We start from the raw sequence: 21,797 nt of genomic DNA on the forward strand, positions 1-21,797 counted from the left end.
AAGGTGATGCGAGGTAGAAGGGGCGGAGTCTGGAGTTAGCGGTGGTGGAGAAGGGTACGGATAAGAGTGATTTATCTAATAATAATAGTATTTATTCTTGCATTCCAAATATTCCTAAAGAATTAGTTCAACGCGGATAACACAAGTATGATAACCAGTACGTTCAGGGAATAAAGTAAAAAAGCAAATATAAAAGATAAAATAATTACAGCCTATAAGTCTATATTTTAGTATATAGTACATTACTGTTGCAAAACAAATCATTCAAATAAAAACTTTTTCAAAGTTTTCTAAGAGTGTTATAATCAGTAACTGACCATAACTCATTAGGAAGGGACTTCCAACAGCCTGAAATGCAAGACCTTCCCAGCTGCGGCAATGCTAATTTATATTTCTAATCTAATCCAACAATTTATAAATTACAAAATCCAAACAGGTCTTTAGAACTCTTGAAAACTGCCATTATAGAGCATAGTATAAACAGAGCAAATCTAAAAGAGATGAAAGGAGAAAAGTTGAATAGCCATAAATCGACAAATTATACTGACAGCCATTTCTCAAAGAGAGAGGTCTTCAGTCTCCTCCTAAAGGAACAGTATAATATGTAAAGGGTGTAATCTAAGAGCCAGAAGCAACTCATTCCGTGCTGAAACTGAAAAATCAGAAAAGGCAGCTCTCCAGTGCTCACGACATTCAACGCCACTAGGCGAAAGGAAAAACAGCAGGCAGCAACTTTTCGAAAGATGTACTTTTTCAAAAGAAGAAGAAAACTTCAGTTGTTCAATTAGAAAAACAGATACAGAACCATAAACTTCCTTATGAATAAAACATAAGACTTTATACATCACTCTTGCATGCACAGGAAGAATGGAGAGTTCTAAACAAGGGACATCATTTTATCATGTTCTGTACCTTTTGGCTTTTGAAAATCACCTTCCAAGGGGTTAAGTTCCCACTATTACCGCTACATGTTAAGAATATTTATTTTTCCCAGCTATCCTATATAATAAAAGGCACCTCCAACATTCTGAAGCTGACTGCATGGCTGAGGCATTCCTGCTCTCTGTATCCATCTCCTGAATTGACATCACGTACTTCCGGGTTCGTCACAAGCAGAAGTGACCAACCACACGAGGTTTCTCGGCTTCAGAATGTTGGAGGTGCATTCTATTAAATAGGATTGGTCAGTTCCTTGAAGCACAGCCAGAGCTCAGCGTTCTGCACAGTAACGCTCAGACACCAGAGAGAGAGAGGGGGTATCTCTGTCACACACACACTCTTTATCTCACACACTCTCTCTCTCTCACAGTCAATGTCTTTCTCTCTCTCACTCTCACACACTCTTATGTCTCACACTGTATCACATTCACTCTCTGTGTCACACAGTCACTCACACACTCTCTTGGTCTCATAAACAGTCTCACAGAGAGTCTGTGTCTCACACACACTCTCTCTCTCACAGACACACTCGCACCTAGACTCACTCTCTTTTTCACACTGTGTCTCACACACGCACTTGCACACACTCTCATTCTCACACATACACTCTCTCTCTCACAGACACACTCGCACCTAGACTCACTCTCTCTCTCTCTCACACACATACGCACATTCTCTCTCTCTCACACACAGTCACTCTCACATACACTCTCTCAAACATACACACTCCGAGGAAAACCTTGCTAGCGCCCGTTTCATTTGTGTCAGAAATGGGCCTTTTTTTACTAGTAGTCTATATTTCATTGCCCAGATTTGCCAAATTCAATGGTGATCAACCAGGGCTCTCTGATGCCCTTCTGTACCTGAGTGGTACGAAACCCATTTGGCAATGTTATTAAGTCTAAAAATGGGAAATATTTCAAAGATATTTTCTGTGTGTAAAACAGTGTTTTATCCATTGAAAGGAGCTACTTGAAAATGACCCACCTCATATATGGGTAAAGGTACACGCATCATCCCACAAAGTGCATCTTGTACCTGCCCCGGGTGGAGAGGTGGGTGGTACAAGTTAGGGTGGGGATCGCAAAATGCACTGGTTAGTATTTTCAGAAGTTCACCTTATTTTAGGTGAAAAACGTACTCACGGGCAAAGCGGGTACAAGTTTCCACGGGTACTTTTTCCTTACGGTGATTTTCAAAGTGACTTTCCCTTTAAGACTTAGTGCAAATCCACAAATAAAATGTATCCGTGGACTTTGCAGCATTGCGGGCAGACTGTGCAAAAACTGCCCGCAAGGGGAGTACTGTTCCAGGACAAGCACAAACAGCAATGTCCATCACCAGCAGAAATCTTTTACAATATACCACAGTATTTTTCAGCTTTGCAAGCTGTATCTTCAGCAGGGCCGGCTTAACCTATGAACCAGGTGAGGCTCTGGTCCAGGTTGCTGGAGCTAAAAGGGTGCCAAACACCCAAGCCTGTGATGTCACCGGCCCATAGGTTAAGCTTGGCTTTTTAACTCTTACTGTTCTGAGCAGCATTAATCCGCGGTCCCCACTCCCAGCATAGGAAACAGAAGGTATTGGCGGCTTCGGTGCTTTTCTCCTCCCTCCGCTGATGAGGGGGGCGATGTACTCGACACCAAAACTCCTCCCAGGCCCTTCCCTCTGATGAAAGGGGGCGCAAAAGCAAAAATTGGTCCAGGGCACCACAACCTCTTGAGCCGGTCCTGATCTTCAGGGTAGCAAAAGTAATCTACTTACAGCTCTTCCTGGGTCTATTGTAGGGTCACCTTCACTTTTGCCTCCTCTGTCAAACATTCATATATGTCTCCATCAGCTCTGCTCATATTGACGTCCCTGAAAGACCTCACGGGAATCTGAAGCTCTTAACACAGTGGTCACCTCCTATCTCCAGGTCATTGTTCTTTCAATTCAACCAAAATAGTGTCAACGTATCACAGTAGGTTAAAGGCTACAAACGGCATTTATAACATTTCAGAGATCTTCATTTTGAAATTAAAGACCACCAGAAGTTGACCAAAACTGAATTTCTTTAAAACATCAAATAAGAGCTGGAAACTAAATTCAGTATTACCTAGGCATGTTGGCTTTCTGGGGAAAATATTATGGTTTTTCCCAGAGCCGTAGCGAGGGGAGTTGACACCCGGGGCGGGTCGCCGCTGCGCACCCCCCCCCCCCAGAGCGCATACCTCCCCCCCCCCCACCGGAGCGCATACCTGCAGCGAGGGACGGGCGGAAGGGCCGATCCGCCCCGACTGCACGTTGCTGGAGTGTGTCGGCTCCGCGCTGGTTCACTGCTCTCTCTGTCCCGGAACAGGAAGTAACCTGTTCCGGGGCAGAGAGGGCAGTGCACCAGCGCGGAGCCGACACCCCCCAGCGGCGTGCACCCGGGGCGGACCGCCCCCCCTGTCCCCCCTTCCTACACCACTGGTTTTTCCTGACATTTCTCGACCATCACAGGAAAGGTGAAAACCTCTCTTTTGTAGTGTCCCAATTTTCTTGATTTGGGTGCAACTTATCAATGTGGCTTTTCTTGTTTATGCTTGATTCAGAACGTGAGATATGTTTTCTACAATCCTCGGCAGCTACAAAATTTCCTGGACCACAGAGCTGTTTTGTAAACTTTTTTATTCCTTATTTTTGTTACAGGATTAATGTGATTTCAGCATTATTATGGGCTTCTAACTGCTTTAAGGTTGTTCTTTTTTCTTCTTTTTTTGTGTCAATTGTTCACATTTCTCTATTTGCCCTGTATTTCTTGCTTATATCTTGTGATAACTTTGTTTAAAATCTATAAATAAATAATTTCAAAAATACACTATGATCGCCTAAGAGACAAAATACTCAACTTGACTATATGTGATTTCAAGCAAGTGCTACTCATGGTGCCTCACTAAAGATGGATGAAGAATCACCCTACAATCCCCCCGAGACACTTACCTACTACGCTGACCTGGGCAAATGCTTCCCCTGAGCCCACTTTGTTACTGACAACGCAGCGGTATCTGCCTTCATCTTCTTGGGTGACATGGTTGATGTGCAGCACTCCATCCCGGACGCTGGCTCTATCGGAGAGGCTGCTGTTGACTTTGGTCCACTGGAAACGAAGAGGTGGAGTGCCGTGAGCGAGGCACTGTAGCTGGACCAACTCTCCCACACCCGCGGATACCTCATCTGGCAGGCTGGTCGCATAGGGCAGCGCTGCGGGAGAAGAACAGAATCCTTGAAACAGGGCTGCCACCGAGAAGCCACTTCTGAGTACTCATTTGGCCTGTACGAAGGTAAAGTGAACTGCCCAAAATAACTGTAACACTGGATAAGGGAATTGTATCAATTCTACTCAAGGACTTTTTTTTTTTTTAACAGTACTTAAGCTGAGAAGAGGTGGAGAGGAGCAGCAGCCTAGTGGCCTAATGGTTAAAGCAAAAGGCTGAGAACCAGGAAAGCTGGGTTCAAATCTTGGGCGGGTCACTTAACCCTCCATTGCCTCAGGTACAAGTCCTCTGGGAACAAGAAAATACCTCCTGTACCTGAATGTAATTCACCTCGAGTTACAACTGAAAAGAAGTGAGCTAAATCCAATGTCCCTCTTCCCTCCCCCCTCCCCCAATAGCCTCTATTGCTTGGTCCATAAAGGGGCTTCCTTTTGACTGACTGACAAACTGCTGCTGGCCCTTGGCTGGCTCTGCTTTCAGTTGAACATGCCCTTACAACGAAAGCTCCTCATCAATGCCCCTCCCTATGCAGCCTGATATTAAGTGCTGGAAGGCACCTTACTCTCTACATCCAGGGTGATGAAAATTTCGCTGTAGCCAGCAGAGTTAGAAGCGTTGCAGATATACTGCCCAGAGTCCTGCTGAGCCACATTGGGGATGATAAGTGTTTCATTCATCAGTTGGTGCTGCCAAGGCAGGGGGGCCCTCAACTTGGACCAGTGGATGGTAGGCGTAGGGTGACCTAGAAAAACAAAGAGAAAACACGGATGCGTTGAGCAAAGCTGAGCCACCAAAACCTTTTCTCATGAACTGTTACATTTCTTTTACTGTTGGGCATTCAGAGTCATTCCTGGGGTTTCAGTTCATAGTTGTTTGCAAGGACAGCTCAAGGAATTATGGCGCCCTAGGCCAACCTGCTTCAGTGCTCCCTCCTGCTCTCCCCCTCCCCCGCATTGCATGTGTCTTTGGTGCTACCCATTTCTTCCTTGGTCTAGCGTCTCTCCCCACTCCCCTGGTCCGGTCCAGTACATTTTACCTTGGTTGTCAGCAGCGGCACCATGAATGACAGGTGGATTTTTGGCCTGCCCCTTTATCTTCCCTCTGTTGCATCCCGCCTCCTCTGATGCGATTTCCTGTGGGCGGGACATGGTAGAGGGAAGACGCAGGGGTAGGCTGAAAGTCACCTGTTCATGTTGCTGCTGGCAACCAAGGCAAAGTCTACAGAACCACAGCGGAAGAGGGACAGAAAGAAGGCTTAATCTCTAGACCAGGTGAGGCACTGGCAGTGACATCAGAGGCCGGGGATTTTGGTGCCCTTTATCATCCATCTCCTTCAGCCAATCTCTCACCTGGTCCAATGGATAATCCTTGAAACAGGGCTGCAGCTGAGAATAGGGTTACCATATGTCCGGATTTACCCAGACATGTCCTCTTTTTGAGGACATGTTCGGGCGTCCGGACAGGTTTTGCCAGTCCGCCCGTTTGTCCGGATTTCTGGACAAACGGGCGGGCGGCGGGCCTATCCTAGCCTCCCCTTCCCTTACTTACTATCTACTGCCCTGGTGGTCTCTAGTGACCTCTTCGGGGCAGGAAAGAGCCCCTTCTTTCCTTGCTGGAGCTCAGTCCTTGCCCTGCATCCTGTTGCTGTGACGGTCTCGGGATTCAAAATGGCCGCTGAGAGTTGAAGCGGCCTCGCAAGACTTCAACTCTTGGCGGCCATTTTGAATCCCGAGACTGTCACAGCAACAGGATGCAGGGCGAGGACAGAGCTCCGAGCAGGAAAGAAGGGGATCTTTCCTGCCCCGAAGAGGTCACTAGACCACCAGGGCAGTAGATAGTAAGTAAGGGGAGGTGACGGGGGGGGGGGGGCAGGGGAGGGGAACATGTGACCCGAGGAGAGGGGAATATGTGACAGGGGGTGGGGTGAGGATGCGAAAGGGGCGGGGTAGGGGCGGGACACGTGTCCTCTTTTTCAGAGGACAAAATATGGTAGCCCTAACTGAGAAGCCGTTACTGAGTAGTCATTTGGCCTGTACAAAGGTAAAGTGAACTGCCCAAAATAACTCAAAATACTGGATAAGGGAATCGTATCACTTCTACTCAAGGACTTTTTTTTTTTGGCTGTTGGCCAAAGGGATGTGTAGGGATGACCTGGCTCTTTCCCTTTCAGCCTTCAGCCAGCGAGGACAATTTTATTTTTTTCATAATGTTTTTCTTTTTCAACCAATGTTCACGTTCAGACAATTTCAACACATCAGACTGCTGTTATGCCTTTAATTTTGGATAAGAATAATTCACAGTCAGCCGTAACACGTTCTTACTAAGGTCCAAAAAAACGTTCCCTCCAACACCACACACTCAACCACCCTCTTTCCACCCTTCTTGGTGCAGATACCTTAACCATATACCTATATCTAATATATTAGTGCAGCAGTTACTTTACTGACCCACATTTATGATTTATGGACCCTGCTCCACATATCTTTATCGTTATCTTCTGTGACTCGGTGACTCAAGATCTGATTTTGACCTATTTCTCCTTCCTCTTACTGTTCTTTTCCCTTCCTGCTGCTCATTCCCATAATTTTTGTATTTATTCTCCCTCCCTCTTGCTATCAACTGTCATTGTAATTCTTTTCTTTAGTTCATTGTAAGCCGCTTTGGGGCTGCGTTCAGTGGCAAAAGGCGGTGTATAAATTATCTAAAATAAATAAATAAATATCATTTCCAAATAAGCTTAAAACTGTTGAGAGTCTCTCAAAACAAAACAGCTGTTCATTTGCTGAGGAGACAATAGAACAAAGTCAGATATTTCTCGCTTACTCCCACCTTGCCGGGGTGGTAGAGCATGACAGAAGATTGTTGCGAGATTTAAATCCAGAAGAGGCCCATTACAGAAAGGTTTTGGGGGGTCTTTGCGGTGTTGAACCCACAATATTGCTTTAACAAGGTAAAGCTGGGCCAACATACAGATGGAAAACAAACAAAGGAAGGAGCAGCCCCAAAATAGAGCGGAGATAACCAAGGGCCAGTGCAGAGCCAAAGCAGCCTCTTGAAAATTTTAAATCAACAAGAATTAGGAAAACCGCTGTCGAATGTACAAAGTTGTGCATAACTCTGGGCAATAGACGTGGAGTAAAGTGGCAGAGACGCTTTAAGAGAATGTGTTTAGCCCGGCGGCTAAGAGAGTTATTGCAAAACATTGGAAACAGGTGGAGGCGCCGTCTGAGCAAGACTGGATTTTGAAATGATCCCTTATTGGGGAAATGGAGAAGCTCACGGATAAGAAGGTGGGAAGATACAGAATGACATCTGAATTATGGACTCAGCTAAGGGAACTGACCCAAATGGCTTAGTATGAAATGAGCGGGGGGGGGGGGGGGGGGGGGAGGTTGGGAGGGGGAGAGGGGAGAGTGCATTCACTCTGCAGCTCCTCAGTACCTCTCCACTCTCATCTCTCCCTACATTCCTCCCCGGGAACTCCGTTCACTGGGTAAATCTCTCTTATCTGCACCCTTCTCCTCCACTGCTAACTCCAGACTCCGTTCCTTTTATCTTGCTGCACCATATGCCTGGAATAGACTTCCTGAGCCGGTACGTCAAGCTCCATCTCTGGCCATCTTCAAATCTAAGCTAAAAGCCCACCTTTTTGATGCTGCTTTTAACTCCTAACCCTTGTTCACTTGTTCATAATCCTCACTTTAATATTCCCTTATCTCTTGTTTATCCTGTCTGTCTGTCCTAATTAGATTGTAAGCTCTGTCGAGCAGGGACTGTCTCTTCATGTTCAAGTGTACAGCGCTGAGTACGTCTAGTAGCGCTATAGAAATGATAAGTAGTAGTAGTCTTTGGGATTTTGGAATTCTGCACGGAATCTTGCTATTCTTTGGGATTCTAGAATCTTGCTACTCTTTGCTGCTTTTAACTCCTAACCCTTATTCACTTGTTCAGAACCCTTATTTTATCATCCTCACTTTAATATTCCCTTATCTCTTGTTTGTCCTGTTTGTCTGTCCTAATTAGATTGTAAGCTCTGTCGAGCAGGGACTGTCTCTTCATGTTCAAGTGTACAGCGCTGCGTACGTCTAGTAGCGCTATAGAAATGATAAGTAGTAGTCTTTCGGATTTCGGAATCTTGCTGCTCTTTGGGATTCCGCATAGAATGTTGCTACAGTGGGATTCCAGAATCTTGCTACTCTTTGGGATTCTGCAAGGAATCTTGCTACTCTTTGTCCTTATCCCTTGTTTGTCCTGTTTGTCCTAATTAGATTGTAAGCTCTGTTGAGCAGGGACTGTCTCTTCATGTTCAAGTGTGCAGTGCTGCGTACGTCTAGTAGCGCTTTAGAAATGATAAGTAGTATAAAAGACTTTGTAGGTGTCTGTTTGTAGTACAAATTTAGGTTTGTCAATAAAAAATTTAAAGTTAAAAAAAAAAATTGTGTATAATTCGCAAAGCACAGCAAAATGCTGCTGGATTGACTCCATTAAGTGCTTTTTTAAGTTCCCACAGGATCTGTGTTATGCTTTGTGAGTTATACACAACTTTGTGCACCTGACAGTGTTTTTACTAATCATTGTTGATTAAAGTTTTCAAGAGACTGCTTTGGCTCTGCACTGGTCCTTGGCTAGCTCCACCGTATTTTGGCATTCAATATACAGATGGGGAAAATTGCAAATATGGAAAGACGGTACCTATTTTACCACATCAGCAGCAACAGGCCTCCGGAACAGCTGGCTAGCGACCTCTACAATAGCTTAGAACCGTTCTTCACTAGATCTGCAGAGACCATATGGTCTTCATCTGCCGTCATTTTCTCTGTTTCTAAGCAGCTTCGTAACTTTATCAAAGATATCCAATTGGACTTCCTATGGTAGAGCCTCAGCAGGGAGTGTCTGGATAAACATGGCCAGATCACCTGGGACAGGGGTGTAATATTTAACAACGCTGGAAAAAATGATGAGAGCAGACACAAAGGAAAAAAACAACAGTAGAATTTATTGGTAAACTAATGACTTAAAACCACACCTGACACGGCCGTTTTTCACCCTACATGGACTGAATCAGAGGTATACAATTCCTTAATGGTGTATGTTACAGCTTCACCACTAGAACATTTCCATAGTATCCAGTGGTGAAGCTCTAACATACACCATTAAGGTATTGTAAGCCCCTGATGCAGTGCACGTAGGGCGAAACACGGCCGTGTCAGGTCTGTTTTTTTACCAATAATTTCTACTCTTATTTTTTCATTGGGTTTGCTCTCACCATTTTTTCCACATTGTATGCTTTCTTGCTTCTTGGGATATTTAATAACGTTTCCTTTCTCGGGTTATCTTGCTGTCTTGTTCAGCTTCTAATTCTTCCACTTCCCTCTGTCTGATCTTCTTTCCTATCGAGTCTTTGTCTTGCCGCCTCTCAGTCCTGCAGAGGCCCAGCCTAACTCTTGCTGCAACGAGTGAATCAGCACTATGAAAATAATCGTACCTGAGGCAGAGCAGCGTAAAATGACACTGGTACCCGCCAGCGCTACCACCACCGGCTCCTCCGCCGTCACCTGGGGTGCTCCGGGTCTCACAACGTTACTTTCAACGTGTACCTCAACCCTGACCTCCGTGGAGCCTACAGGGCTTTGGCCCACACAGACGTAGACGCCAGCATCTTCTGGTTTCACCGATGGAATCTGGAAATAGAAAGTCACAGTAGGTAGCTGCCGTCTCTTCACAGCTGCTCTTCCAAGCAGAACGTTACAAAAAACAGAGTAATTTGTGTAATACTGTCGATATATCCCAAAACAGATATACGCACACTCTGCCCCATTGCCAATCCAAATTCACCACAGCTAATAAAGGGTTTAGAGGAAGGCACAATTCTGTAAGTGGAGGAGCAGCCTAGTGGTTAGTGCAGTGGACTCTGATTCTGGGGAACTGGGTTCAATTCCCACTACAGCTCCTTATGACTCTGGGCAAGTCACTTAACCCTCCATTGCCCCTGGTACAAAATAAGTACCTGAATATATGTAAACCGCTTTGAATGTAGTTGCAAAAACCTCAGAAAGGTGGTATATCAAGTCCCAGTTCCCTTTCCCTATTTGAGATTCTACATGGAATGTTAATGTTGCTATTCCACTAGCAACATTCCATGTAGAAGCCTGCCCTTGCAGATCAGCAACACGGCTGCATAGGCTTCTGTTTCTGTGAGTCTGACGTCCTGCATGTCAGACTCACAGAAACAGAAGCCTGCGCGGCCGCATTGCTGATCTGCAAGGGCAGGCTTCTACATGGAATGTTGCTAGTGGAGGAGTAGCCTAGTGGTTGGTGCAGCGGACTTTGATCCTGGGGAACTGCGTTCGATTCCCACTGCAGCTCGTTGTGACTCTGGGCAAGTCACTTAACCCTCCATTGCCCCTGGTACAAAATAATACCTGAATATATGTAAACCGCTTTGAATGTAGTTGCAAAAACCTCAGAAAGGCGGTATATCAAGTCCTATTTCCCTTTATTGTGGTTCAATGTCAGAGGATATACAAAAAATAAAATCACATTTAAGGTTCAAGTACTAGGTTACTTAATTACAAAGCTTATCATTAGCTGTGGAATTTTTATTCTGAATTTGGGACTCTCTGCCAGTGTAAGCATTGTGATTTGCATCAGGCAAATTGTTGAACCTTCTTGGGTTGTGGGGGGCGGGGGATGGAGGGGAGAAAAGAGTCCCAGACTCACCCGCAGCACAGCGTGACTGTCCAGAGGTAGCGAGCTCTGCTGATAGATCCTCTGTCGTGTACCCATCCGATGCCAGTTAACCACCGGGCGAGGGTCCCCTGTGCCCATGCACTCCAGGTTTAAATTCTGGCCAATTTTGACTCTTACAGGACCTTTAGGGAGCACAGAGACTGAGGGGGGCCCTGGAAAAAAAAGAGGATTCTGGAAACTTCAGAAAGAAAAACCTTTTCCAACAGCATGACCGGCCCTGGAGAAAAACTTTGCAAACTAGGATACCATTTACTGGGTCAATAAAAACTGATCCACAGACAACCGTGTGCTGAGTTTTGAGGAAAACTCAAGCTTTCTCTCTGGATGAGAGAAACACCTCAGTCGTTTGTAGACGTTCACATATACTGTCTCTGCATCTTTCTTACACTGACCTAACAATAAAAAGAGGCGTCAAAATCAACAAGAAAACCAAACTTCAGAAATGGTTCTAAAGCCTAAAATACTGTTCGGCTGATGCCAAACAGGTCCATTTATTTTCCGGAATGACAGCCCTTTCGGCCTGAAATGTTATTGCTGCAGATAACGTAGCACCGGTCTAAAGTTAAGGGCCTCAAAGCTGTCTAAGCAGCTGTACAGATTACTTTTAAGCCTGTCGGGTTAAAGGGCTGCTAATTCCACCGTCAGACCACATTCAGCAGAGATACAGCATCTGTGACTGTGAAGAAATCGCCTGAAAGGCTTCTTCAATTGATACAGGACTCGTGACCCCCTTGGTCTCCCCAGGAGAGACAGTCAACGCTCACTGTTAAGACTCGCATCGCATTTATGTATCTTCCCATTATCTAAGGTCTCTACTGACAGTTCTGCTTACGGTCTCTTACCTTGTACCATCAGATTAACAACACTGTGGGCTACTCCATAGGCGTTGGAAGCCACACACCGATAGCCACCTTGGTTGCTATGTTGTGCCCCAACAACTGTAATAACGGAACCATTTGGACTGATCTTCACATTATCTAAAGATAGAAGTAGGGAAATATTAGCAATCACTTAGGATTTACCAGTTCTGTCTTCTACAGAATAGGGCTACCATATGTCTGGTTTTACCTGGACACAGGGGCGTAGTTACGTGGGGCTACGAGGGCATGGGCCCGCATAGATTTGGCCCTGGCCCCCCCACCCACCCGCCGCCAACACCTTCGACCCCCCCTCCCTTGCAGATCAGCAACGCGGCCGCGCCGGAAAAGAGGACTTCGGCTGGCGGGGGTTGGGGACCCCCACCAGCAAAGGTACCCAACGGCGGTGGTGGAGGGTTGGTGGCAGCGGGATGAGGGGGTCAAAAGGGTTGGCGCTGGGGGGGGGGGGGAGGTCAAAGATGGTGGTGGTGGTTCAAAAACGGCGGTGGGGGGACGGTGGCGTGGGGGGGGGGGAGCTAAAATGTGCCCCCTCACCTCGGGCTCTGGAACCCCCTCCCGCCGAAGTCTGGCTACATCCCTGCCCGGACATGTTTTCTTTTTGAGGACACAGCTGGGCAACTGGGTGTGTTTTGTCAGCCTGACCGTTTGTTCAGATTTGCAGACGAATGGGCAGGCTGGCGGGCGTCCGATCCTCCCCTCCCCTCTTTTACCTTAGTGTACGGCCCTGGTGGTCTAGTGACCTCTTCAGGGAAAGAAAGAGCCCCCTCTTTCCTGCCCGACACGTCTGCAGACTGTCTTTCTCCTGGCGCAGATTCACAATAGCTGCCAAAAGTTCAAGCGGCGGCCTCGAATGACTTCCGCAGAACGGGGCGGGGTGGATGCAACAGGGAGCGGGGCATGCGTCCCCTTTTTTCTTAGGGCAACTAAGGTAACCCTGCTACAGAAAATGTACTATGTCCAATAACAAATCTGCGATGAGTCATCTCCACCATCCCCTACAGCGCCTCCTGCTGGAACAGACTGGAACTGCACGACTGGCAGCCCCCTCATTCTCCCCCCCTGCTTTACTGTACCTCCCAAGGGTTGGTTATTAGTCATCTTCCACTCCATTCGGATAGGTTGAACTCCGTCGTGAATACGGCACTTGAAGGTGGCGTTCTCACCCTGGCGCACAGCGACGCTGTGAGGATCGATGGAAATAACAGGGCTCTGCAGTCCTGGAAGAAATCAGCAGACCTGCTTTAAGCAATTCATTTCAGCAGTCGCCTTTCTAACCCTGGTCAAATAAAGCAACGGTTTACTATTTTCCTCTGCTTTGCAATTTTAACCCTGACGCAAGCAGTCAGTTTATCCATATTTACTCTTCCCAGTTACATAGTAACATAGTAGATGACGGCAGAAAAAGACCTGCACGGTCCATCCAGTCTGCCCAAGAAGATAAATTCATATGTGCTACTTTTTTATTTGTACTGTCCTCTTCAGTGCACAGACCATATAAGTCTGGCCAGCCCTATCCCCGCCTCCCAACCACCAACCCCGCCTCCCAACCACCAGCTCTGGCACGGACCCTATAAGTCTGCCCAGCACTATCCCCGCCTCCCAACCACCAACCCTGCCTCTCAACCACCAGCTCTGGCACAGACCATATAAGTCTGCCCAGCACTATCCCTGCCTCCCACTACCGGCTCTGGCACAGACCGTTTAAGTCTGCCCAGCACTATCCCTGCCTCCCACCACCGGCTCTGGCACAGACCGTTTAAGTCTGCCCAGCACTATCCCCGCCGCCCAACCACCAGCCCCGGCACAGACCGTATAAGTCTGCCCAGCACTAGTCCCGCCTCCCAACCACCAGCCCCAGCACAGACCGTATATGTCTGCCCAGCACTAGCCCCGCCTCCCAACCACCAGCTCTGCCACCCATTCTAGGCTAAGCTCCTGAGGATCCCTTCCTTCTGCACAGGATTCCTTTATGTTTATCCCACGCATGTTTGAATTCCGTTACCGTTTTCATCTCCACCAGTTGGACCCTAATGTTGCCGCTGGTTCTGGTTCCATTTACATTTCTTTATTTAACAGCACATCCTGACAGAGCAATTGTGACCCCTGAAGCTGGTGGATTTCCGCTGAAACACAGCCCCCCCCCCCCCCATGTCAGGTCCTATTAATTGTTGGTGCTTTGTCAGTAAAGAAGGAGTACTTTTTAATACCTGACTGCTGGAGGGTTTTGGTTCACCCTCTACTCTGTTCTTTAGGTACAAATAAAGCAATGGCCATACCGGGCACAATGACAATTTTCTGACATACAAACCACAGACAGGAGAAAACATTTGCACACCAGTTATACATGTTTTGAATACCAGAACACGCACATATTTATTTATTTATTTACCGCCTTTTTGAAGGAATTCAGTCAAGGCGGTGTACAGTAAGAATAGATCAAACATGAGCAATAGGCAAATAAGGAGTGGAGGAGTAGCCTAGTGGTTAGTGCAGTGGACTTTGATCCTGGGGAACTGGGTTCAATTCCCACTGCAGCTCCTTGTGACTCTGGGCAAGTCACTTAACCCTCCATTGCCCCTGATACAAAATAAGTACCTGAATATATGTAAACCGCTTTGAATGTAGTTGCAAAAACCTCAGAAAGGCAGTATATCAAGTCCCAGTTCCCTTTCCCTTTTGAGATTCTACATGGAATGTTGCTACTACTGGAGATTCTAGATGGAATGTTAATGTTGCTATTCCACTAGCAACATTCCATGTAGAAGCCTACCCTTGCTGATCAGCAACGTGGCCGCGCAGGCTTCTGTTTCTGTGAGTCTGACATCCTGCACGTACATGAAAGGACGTCAGACTCACAGAAACAGAAGCCTGCGCGGCTGCATTGCTAATCTGCAAGGGTAGGCTTCTACATGGAATGGTGCTAGTGGAGAAGTAGCCTAGTGGTTAGTGCAGCGGACTCTGATTCTGGGGAACTGGGTTCAATTCCCACTGCAGGTCCTTGTGACTCTGGGCAAGTCACTTAACCCTCCATTGCCCCTGGTACAAAATAAGTACCTGAATATATGTAAACCGCTTTGAATGTAGTTGCAAAAACCTCAGAAAGGCAGTATATCAAGTCCCATTTCCCTTTCCCTATTTCAGATTCTACATGGAATGTTGCTACTATCTAAGATTCTACATGGAATGTTGCCACTATTAATTTGCAATATTTTATCTGATTTTTATTTAAGGACACCTAATCAACTACGGTCTCTTTTGCAACCTCACTATCAGGATATCCTATCTTCCCTGTTTTGGTGATATCTTTGAAAGATACCTTATCCCGAACCATGCGCTTTGGAGCGACTGTCGGCCTTCCCCCCATTTCTAGTTTAAAAGCTGCTCTATATCTCCTTTTTAAATGCCGATGCCAGCAGCCTGGTCCCACCCTGGTTAAGGTGGAGCCCATTCTTTCGGAATAGGCTCCCCCTTCCCCAGAATGTTGCCCAGTTCCTATCTAAAACCCTCCTCCCTGCACCATCGTCTCATCCATGCATTGAGACTCCGGAGCTCTGCTTGTCTCTTGGGCCCTGCGCGCGGAACGGGTAGCATTTCTGAAAATGCTACCCTAGAGGATCTGGATTTGAGCTTTCTACCTAAGAGCTTAAATTTGGCTTCCAGAACCTCTCTCCCACATTTTCCTACGTCATTGGTACCCACATGTACCAAGACAGCCGACTCCTCCCCAGCACTATCTAGAATCCTATCTAGGTGACGCGTGAGGTCCGCCACCTTCGCACCAGGCAGGCAAGTCACCAGGCGATCCTCATGTCCACCAGCCACCTATATGCCTAATGATCGAATCACCAACTACAATGGTTGTCCTAACCTTTCCCTCCTGGGCAGCACTTGGAGACATATCCTCGGTGCGAGAGGATAGTACATCTCCTGGTGGGCAGGTCCTGGCTAGAGGAGTACTTCCTACTTCACTAGGGTGATGCTGTCCTTCTAGGAGACCTCCCTCCTCCAAGGTAGCACAAGGGCTACTAGACTGGAGGTGGGACTTCTCTACAACATCCCTGTAGGTCTCCTCTATGTACCTCTCTGTCTCCCTCAGCTCCACCAAGTCTGCTACTCTAGCATCAAGAGAACGGACACGTTCTCTAAGAGCTAGGAGCTCTTTGCATCGGGCACACACATATGACATCGCACCAACTGGGAGATAATCATACATGTGACACTCAATGCAAAAAGACTGGATAGCATCCCTCTCGCTGCTGGACTGCTGACTCCATCTTAGTGATTTTGAGTTTTTCAATAATTTAAAACTTGCTACAGTATTAAGGATATTAGCCTAATATAAAAGTGTCTTTTAGTTTATACAGTATATTGTATGATTTATTTAGTGTTTCCTTCTTAGATGGTAATGAAATGGATTTAAAACTCTGTGAGAGCACTCCTTGCTTGTTACCCTAATTACAATAACTGACTAGAAATGAAGAGTTGTCCTAGAGTTAACTTGTTTTCTAAGGTTGGTTAACCACAAAAGGCTCAGACTTACGATAGGAGGAGACGGGGCCGGAGGTGATGGAAATGACGATAGAGGCTTCTTGGATGCCAGAACTAGTGCTAGCACGGCAGATGTATTCGCCAGAATCCTCAGCAGAGAAATGGACAATACGGAGCCAGGAGCCCTGGACCTGAAGCAAGTGAACAAGATACAAGGAATGATGGTCAGGACAGGCGGCAGCTGCTCTGCCTGAGATCACTACAACAGCTTGGTGACAAAGAGAGGGGTGGGGTGGGAGGCAGACATCTTAGAGAACCAGATAGTAGAGCAACGAGGAGCGGGGACAAAAACAATGGTGAGGAAGGGACACGAGACAGACAGAGTGGTAAAAATGCAAATGGGGGACAAGATTAACAGTCTAATGAAACATCAACATTCTCTGGAAAGGCTGAAAAACACGTTCAAATGCCACAGTACAAACCAGTCACAGAAAGTCTGCTGTACAAGCAGTTTAGTGTTACAAGATGGAGCAGGGCAGGGCAGGGCGGGCCAGGATGGAAGCTCATGCAAAGTCTGCTGTACAAGCAGTATAGTGTTACAAGATGGAGCAGGGCAGGGCAGGGAGGGCCAGGATGGAAGCTCATGCAAAGTCTGCTGTACAAGCAGTATAGTGTTACAAGATGGAGCAGGGCAGGGCAGGGAGGGCCAGGATGGAAGCTCATGCAAAGTCTGCTGTACAAGCAGTATACAGTTAGGCGATGGAGCAGAGTGGGGCAGGATGGATGCTCATGCAAAGCAGGGGCGTAGCCAGACTTCGGCGGGAGGGGGGTCCAGAGCCCGAGGTGAGGGGGCACATTTTAGGCCGCCACCACCACCAACTCTGACCCCCCCTCGATGACACTCTCGACCCCCCTCCCACCGCCAACCCTCCCCCACCGCCGCCGTCACCTACCTTTGCTGGCGGGGGACCCCAACCCCCGCCAGCCGAGGTCTTTCGGCGCAAGGCTTCTTTCTGTTTCTGTGAGTCTGACGTCACAGAAACAGAACGAAGCCTTGCGCCGGAAGACCTCGGCTGGCGGGGGTTGGGGTCCCCCGCCATCAAAGGTAGGCGACGGCGGGTTGGCGGCAGGAGGGGGGGGTCGAGAGGGTCGTCAGCAGGGGGGTCCAGTGGCCCCACATAGCTACGCCACTGATGCAAAGTCTGCTGTACAAACAGTATACTGTTAGGCAATGGAGCGGAGAGGAGCAGGGCAGGATGGCTGCTCTCTTGTCACAGCTGAAACACACTTAGCTTTAAGAACAAACCAGGTGATATCAGCTCGCAGTGGTCAGTGGTTTTAAAGCCGGTGACAGCCGCGACTTGAATTAGAGCCAGATATTCAATGCTGAACAATGTGCTGGCACTGGCACGGAAGAGCCGGGTCATTACTAGACCTGGAAGCTATGTGGGTGCTGGCCAGTATTCACTGCTGGAACCCGCATACTGAACAAGGCAAAGTCAGGAATGCTTTTAATGCAGTCCCACCTGCCCGGTTAGATATGTGGTGGTCGCCAGCACCAAATATTGCCGGAGCCGCGTATCTTCTCAGTGTGCCCTGATTCTGCCTTCAGATCTCCCCGGCTCTGCCCGTCTTGTGCCAGGGTGGTCAGAGATGATATTTCAGCAGGCACTTACCCAGTTTAGGGTCACTGAACATCAGCAGCCAGCCAGCTCAACGTGGTTCTCTTAAACCATGCACAATATCAACCCAAAGCTTTTACCGGTTTTCTTTATTGTCTCTGGCACTAACTGCAGTCTTGTTCCATCTTCCTTTGTCCCCTTCCCAAAGCTGCTTAACCTGTCAGCTGAGTCCTCACCTCCACCATTACTATCGAGGAGAGTTACACCTCCAGGATGGCCGTCACTTTCACTTGCTCTCAAGCTGCTTCCGTAAGTACGGTCTTTCCCCAGCCACATCGGCTGCCTCCGACAAACCCATCTCAGGGCCACGATTGTCAGATTTATGACATGTGACTCCAGACCTCTCCATGGAACGACCAGATAAGAGTGAGAAGGATCTGCTTTCCGAGACAGGTAATCATGAAGGTGCTGAAAACTCTTCAGCTATCCATGGGCGTAGCCAGACCTCGCGGCGGGAGGGGGCCAGAGCCCGAGGTGGGGGGGGGCACATTTTGGTCTGCCGCCGCCTCACCAACCCCCCCCCGCCTCACCGCCGCAATTTAATACTTTAGCTAGCGGGGGTCCCCAATACTCGCCAGCTGAAGCCTTCATCCAGCAACGGTTTCGGTACCGCCATGTTGCCTGCCCTACTTGCTCTTCCTCGCACGTCCGGAATGCTCCTTTTAGTGAAACTGAGACTGGCACTGGATGAAGGCTTCAGCTGGTGGGGGTTGGGGACCCCAACCAGCAAAACCAGGGGCCCAGAATAAATTTTGGGGGCCCAGGCCCCCGTAGCTACGCCGCTGCAGCTATCCACTCTCTGATTGGTTAACGAGATACTGCCTGCCCTAGAGACTCCTCAGTTACTCACCTGGTGATTAGATGATAGGGTACCATCCTTCCTGTGCCATGTGACCGTGGGTCGTGGATGGCCTGTGACAACACAGTTCAGCTCTACCGTCTGTCCTTCAGTGATAGAATGTGATGAAGGCTCAATCCTCACGAGAGAGGGAACTGGAAAAGGGGAATTGAAGAGTGTCAAGGCAACCAAGAGCAGAGTTGCACCTCACTGGTCCCTCCTAAAGCAAGACAAAATACCAGTGGCCTTTGGGGAAATGTGGAATAGTACTAAAGTGCTTGAGTGGGAGGCTGAAGAACACTCAGCTCACCTCATCCTGAGGATAAGGAGAGTCATACCATAGCATCAAATGGAGCGTAATACACAACTCATTAGGAATGAGTGTCATCCATCTGAATACATTCTCACTCAAGGCCAGCACTGGTCTTCCCCACCATTATCAAGTGTCATGAATTTTCCCAAACTAATGTGAGTCTCTCCTCTGACCAGCATATGTTCACCAGAGGCACCATCCCAGGCCTATATAGCTCAAGATAAGAGAATACACAATTTTTCCTTTTATTTCCCTGCCTATTATTAATAAAAACTGTCCTTTCTTTTAGCAGAAATGTCCATCCTGTTTCTGTGTGCGAGAGCGAGCTATAAAACATGGGTGGGCCTGGGTGGGCCCAGGCCTGCTCACCCAGTTGCAGCACACCTATGCAGGGGCGTATCTGGACTTCGCCGGTAGGGGGGTCCAGAGCAGAGGTGAGGGGGCACATTTTAGCCCTCCCCTGGTGGCGGCGCCACCACCACCCCCACACCACCGCCAGAACCACCTCCGTGGCCTGCCCGACGACCGTCTCGACCGCCGCCGACCCTCCGCCCGCTGTTGCCTATCTTTGCTGGCGGGAGACCACAACCCCCGCCAGCCGAAGCCGTCTTCCTTCATTGTTTCTTCTTTCCGAGTCTGACTCTGACATCCTGAAAGTACACAACGTGCAGAACATCAGACCTGCATGTTGTGTACGTGCAGGACGTCAGAGTCAGACTCAGAAAGAAGAATCAAACAACGAAGGAAGACGGCTTCGGATGGCAGGGGTTGGGGTCCCCCGCCAGCAAAGGGTAGGCGATGGCAGGTTGGCGGCGGGAGGGGGGGGGGTCTCCGAGGGCCGTCGGTAGGGGGTCCAGGGCCAAATCTACGGGGGCCCTGGCCCCCGTGGCCCCATTACAGATACGCCCCTGCACCTATGATGTGGCTGGCAGGGATCCCCAAGCCTCATCAGCTGAAAACTCCCAACAACTCTTCCTCCCGCGTACCTTTTAAATAGCAGACCATCGTCGGCAGCAAGCAGCGACTGATACACATTGCTTGTGCTGGCCCCACAGCCTTCCTTCTAACGTACTTCCGCCTATATAGAAACAGGAAGTTGCATCAGATGGGAAGGCTGTGGGGTCAGCGTGAATTGTGTGCGTCAGTCATTGCTCGCTGCCAGTGAAGATCTGCTATTTAAAAGGTACACGGGGGATGAAGGGGGTTGAGAGACCACATGGCATACGGTGAGCAGGAGAAGATCAAATCACTTATGGGGCGGGGCAGGATTCTTCTGCCCACCCAGGCCCACCCAAAATGCTCCTGCTGTACAGATGTTAAAAGACACATGTGTGAGCCATTCTAGCAACATCCATGTGCCTGAAGCCCCTTAGCTAGACCTGAGCAGAGAAAACACTAAACTCCTAGAAAGAGCTGAAGGAAGTACGTACTGGGGTGTCCCAATACCTCCCCAACAGAACTGTAACTTATCACCCAGGCAGCTACTGGAGCTCACAGCTGATAAAGGCTCATTACTCACCAAGAGAAGAGCTGGTAACGGAAATCGTGATGGAGCCCTCATGTGTGCCGGCATCGCTGCTAACACGGCAGATGTACTTGCCAGAATCATCCGAGGTAGCCTGTACAATGCGCAGCCGAGAGCCCGAGACCTAGAAAGGAAAACGCAAAAGGAAACAACCCCACGTGATGGACAGCATAGAAAAATACGAACAGCTGCTCAACAGACTCGTGGAAGGAGGTAATACAATAAAAGGTGTAACCTTACTGAACAATGAATACAGTTCTGTGCAAAGGTTTAGGCACCCCTAGTTAAGCTGTATGTTTCAAAGAATGCCTAAGCGAACAGCAACTGAAATTACCTTCAAGTTAGAAACACAGGAAATGACAGCAGATAAAGACCATATGGACCATCCAAGTCTGCCCATCCATACCATCTCCTCTCCCTTCGAGATCCTACCTACTTGAATTCAGATTGCCTCCCCTAGGAGGCCATTCCATGAACTTACCATGAATTCTTCTGTAAAGAAGTACTTCCATAGATTATTCCTAAGTCTGTCCCCTTTTCACCTTCATCCTATGCCTCCTCATACCAGAGTTTCCTTTCAACTGAAAGAGACTCACCTTCTGTTCATTTATGCCACAGAGATATTTAAATGTCTCTATCATATCTCCCCTCCTCCGCCTTTCTTCCAAAGTATACATATTGAGATCTTCAAGTCTGTCCCCATACGCTTCATGATGAAGACCACTGACCAATCTAGTAGCCGCCCTCTGGACCGATTCCATCCTGTTTATATCTTTTTGAAGGTGTGATCTCCAGAACGGTACCCAAACCTAAACAAGGTCTTACCAGAGACTTATACAGAGGCACTATTGACGTGACATCTCTTTGCAAACTTATTTATCTTGCTTATGGCTTGTTTTTTTGTTTTTATGTTTCTGTTTTTAATTTTAAATTGTATAATTTGTTGGATTTAATGATTGGGTTTTTTGTGATCCTCTTTATGGTAAATTTGTTTTTATTACTGTTTGCTGCCTTGTGGGTTTTATTGGGGGGGGGGAGGAGGAATGTTAAAAGACTGATGTTCATCTTTAATATTGGTATTATTGTATATCGTTGAATATTGAAACTTATGTAACCTAATACTGTTTGATATGTTCTTTGGCAAA

General features: G+C 47.8%; 1 protein-coding gene across 1 annotated transcript in view; it reads right to left on the reverse strand.

Annotated features, from left to right (window-relative positions):
* Positions 1 to 21,797, reverse strand: part of HSPG2 (heparan sulfate proteoglycan 2) — a 428,317-nt gene that overhangs the window by 63,549 nt on the left and 342,971 nt on the right. The window contains 9 exon segments of the mRNA XM_030222172.1: positions 3,904 to 4,164; positions 4,741 to 4,920; positions 9,664 to 9,859; positions 10,899 to 11,080; positions 11,771 to 11,905; positions 12,880 to 13,023; positions 16,347 to 16,485; positions 18,827 to 18,969; positions 20,647 to 20,776. Coding sequence (XP_030078032.1) covers positions 3,904 to 4,164; positions 4,741 to 4,920; positions 9,664 to 9,859; positions 10,899 to 11,080; positions 11,771 to 11,905; positions 12,880 to 13,023; positions 16,347 to 16,485; positions 18,827 to 18,969; positions 20,647 to 20,776 — 1,510 coding nt within the window.

This window comes from Microcaecilia unicolor, chromosome 13 (assembly GCF_901765095.1).
Source record: "Microcaecilia unicolor chromosome 13, aMicUni1.1, whole genome shotgun sequence".
NCBI lineage: Eukaryota > Metazoa > Chordata > Amphibia > Gymnophiona > Siphonopidae > Microcaecilia > Microcaecilia unicolor.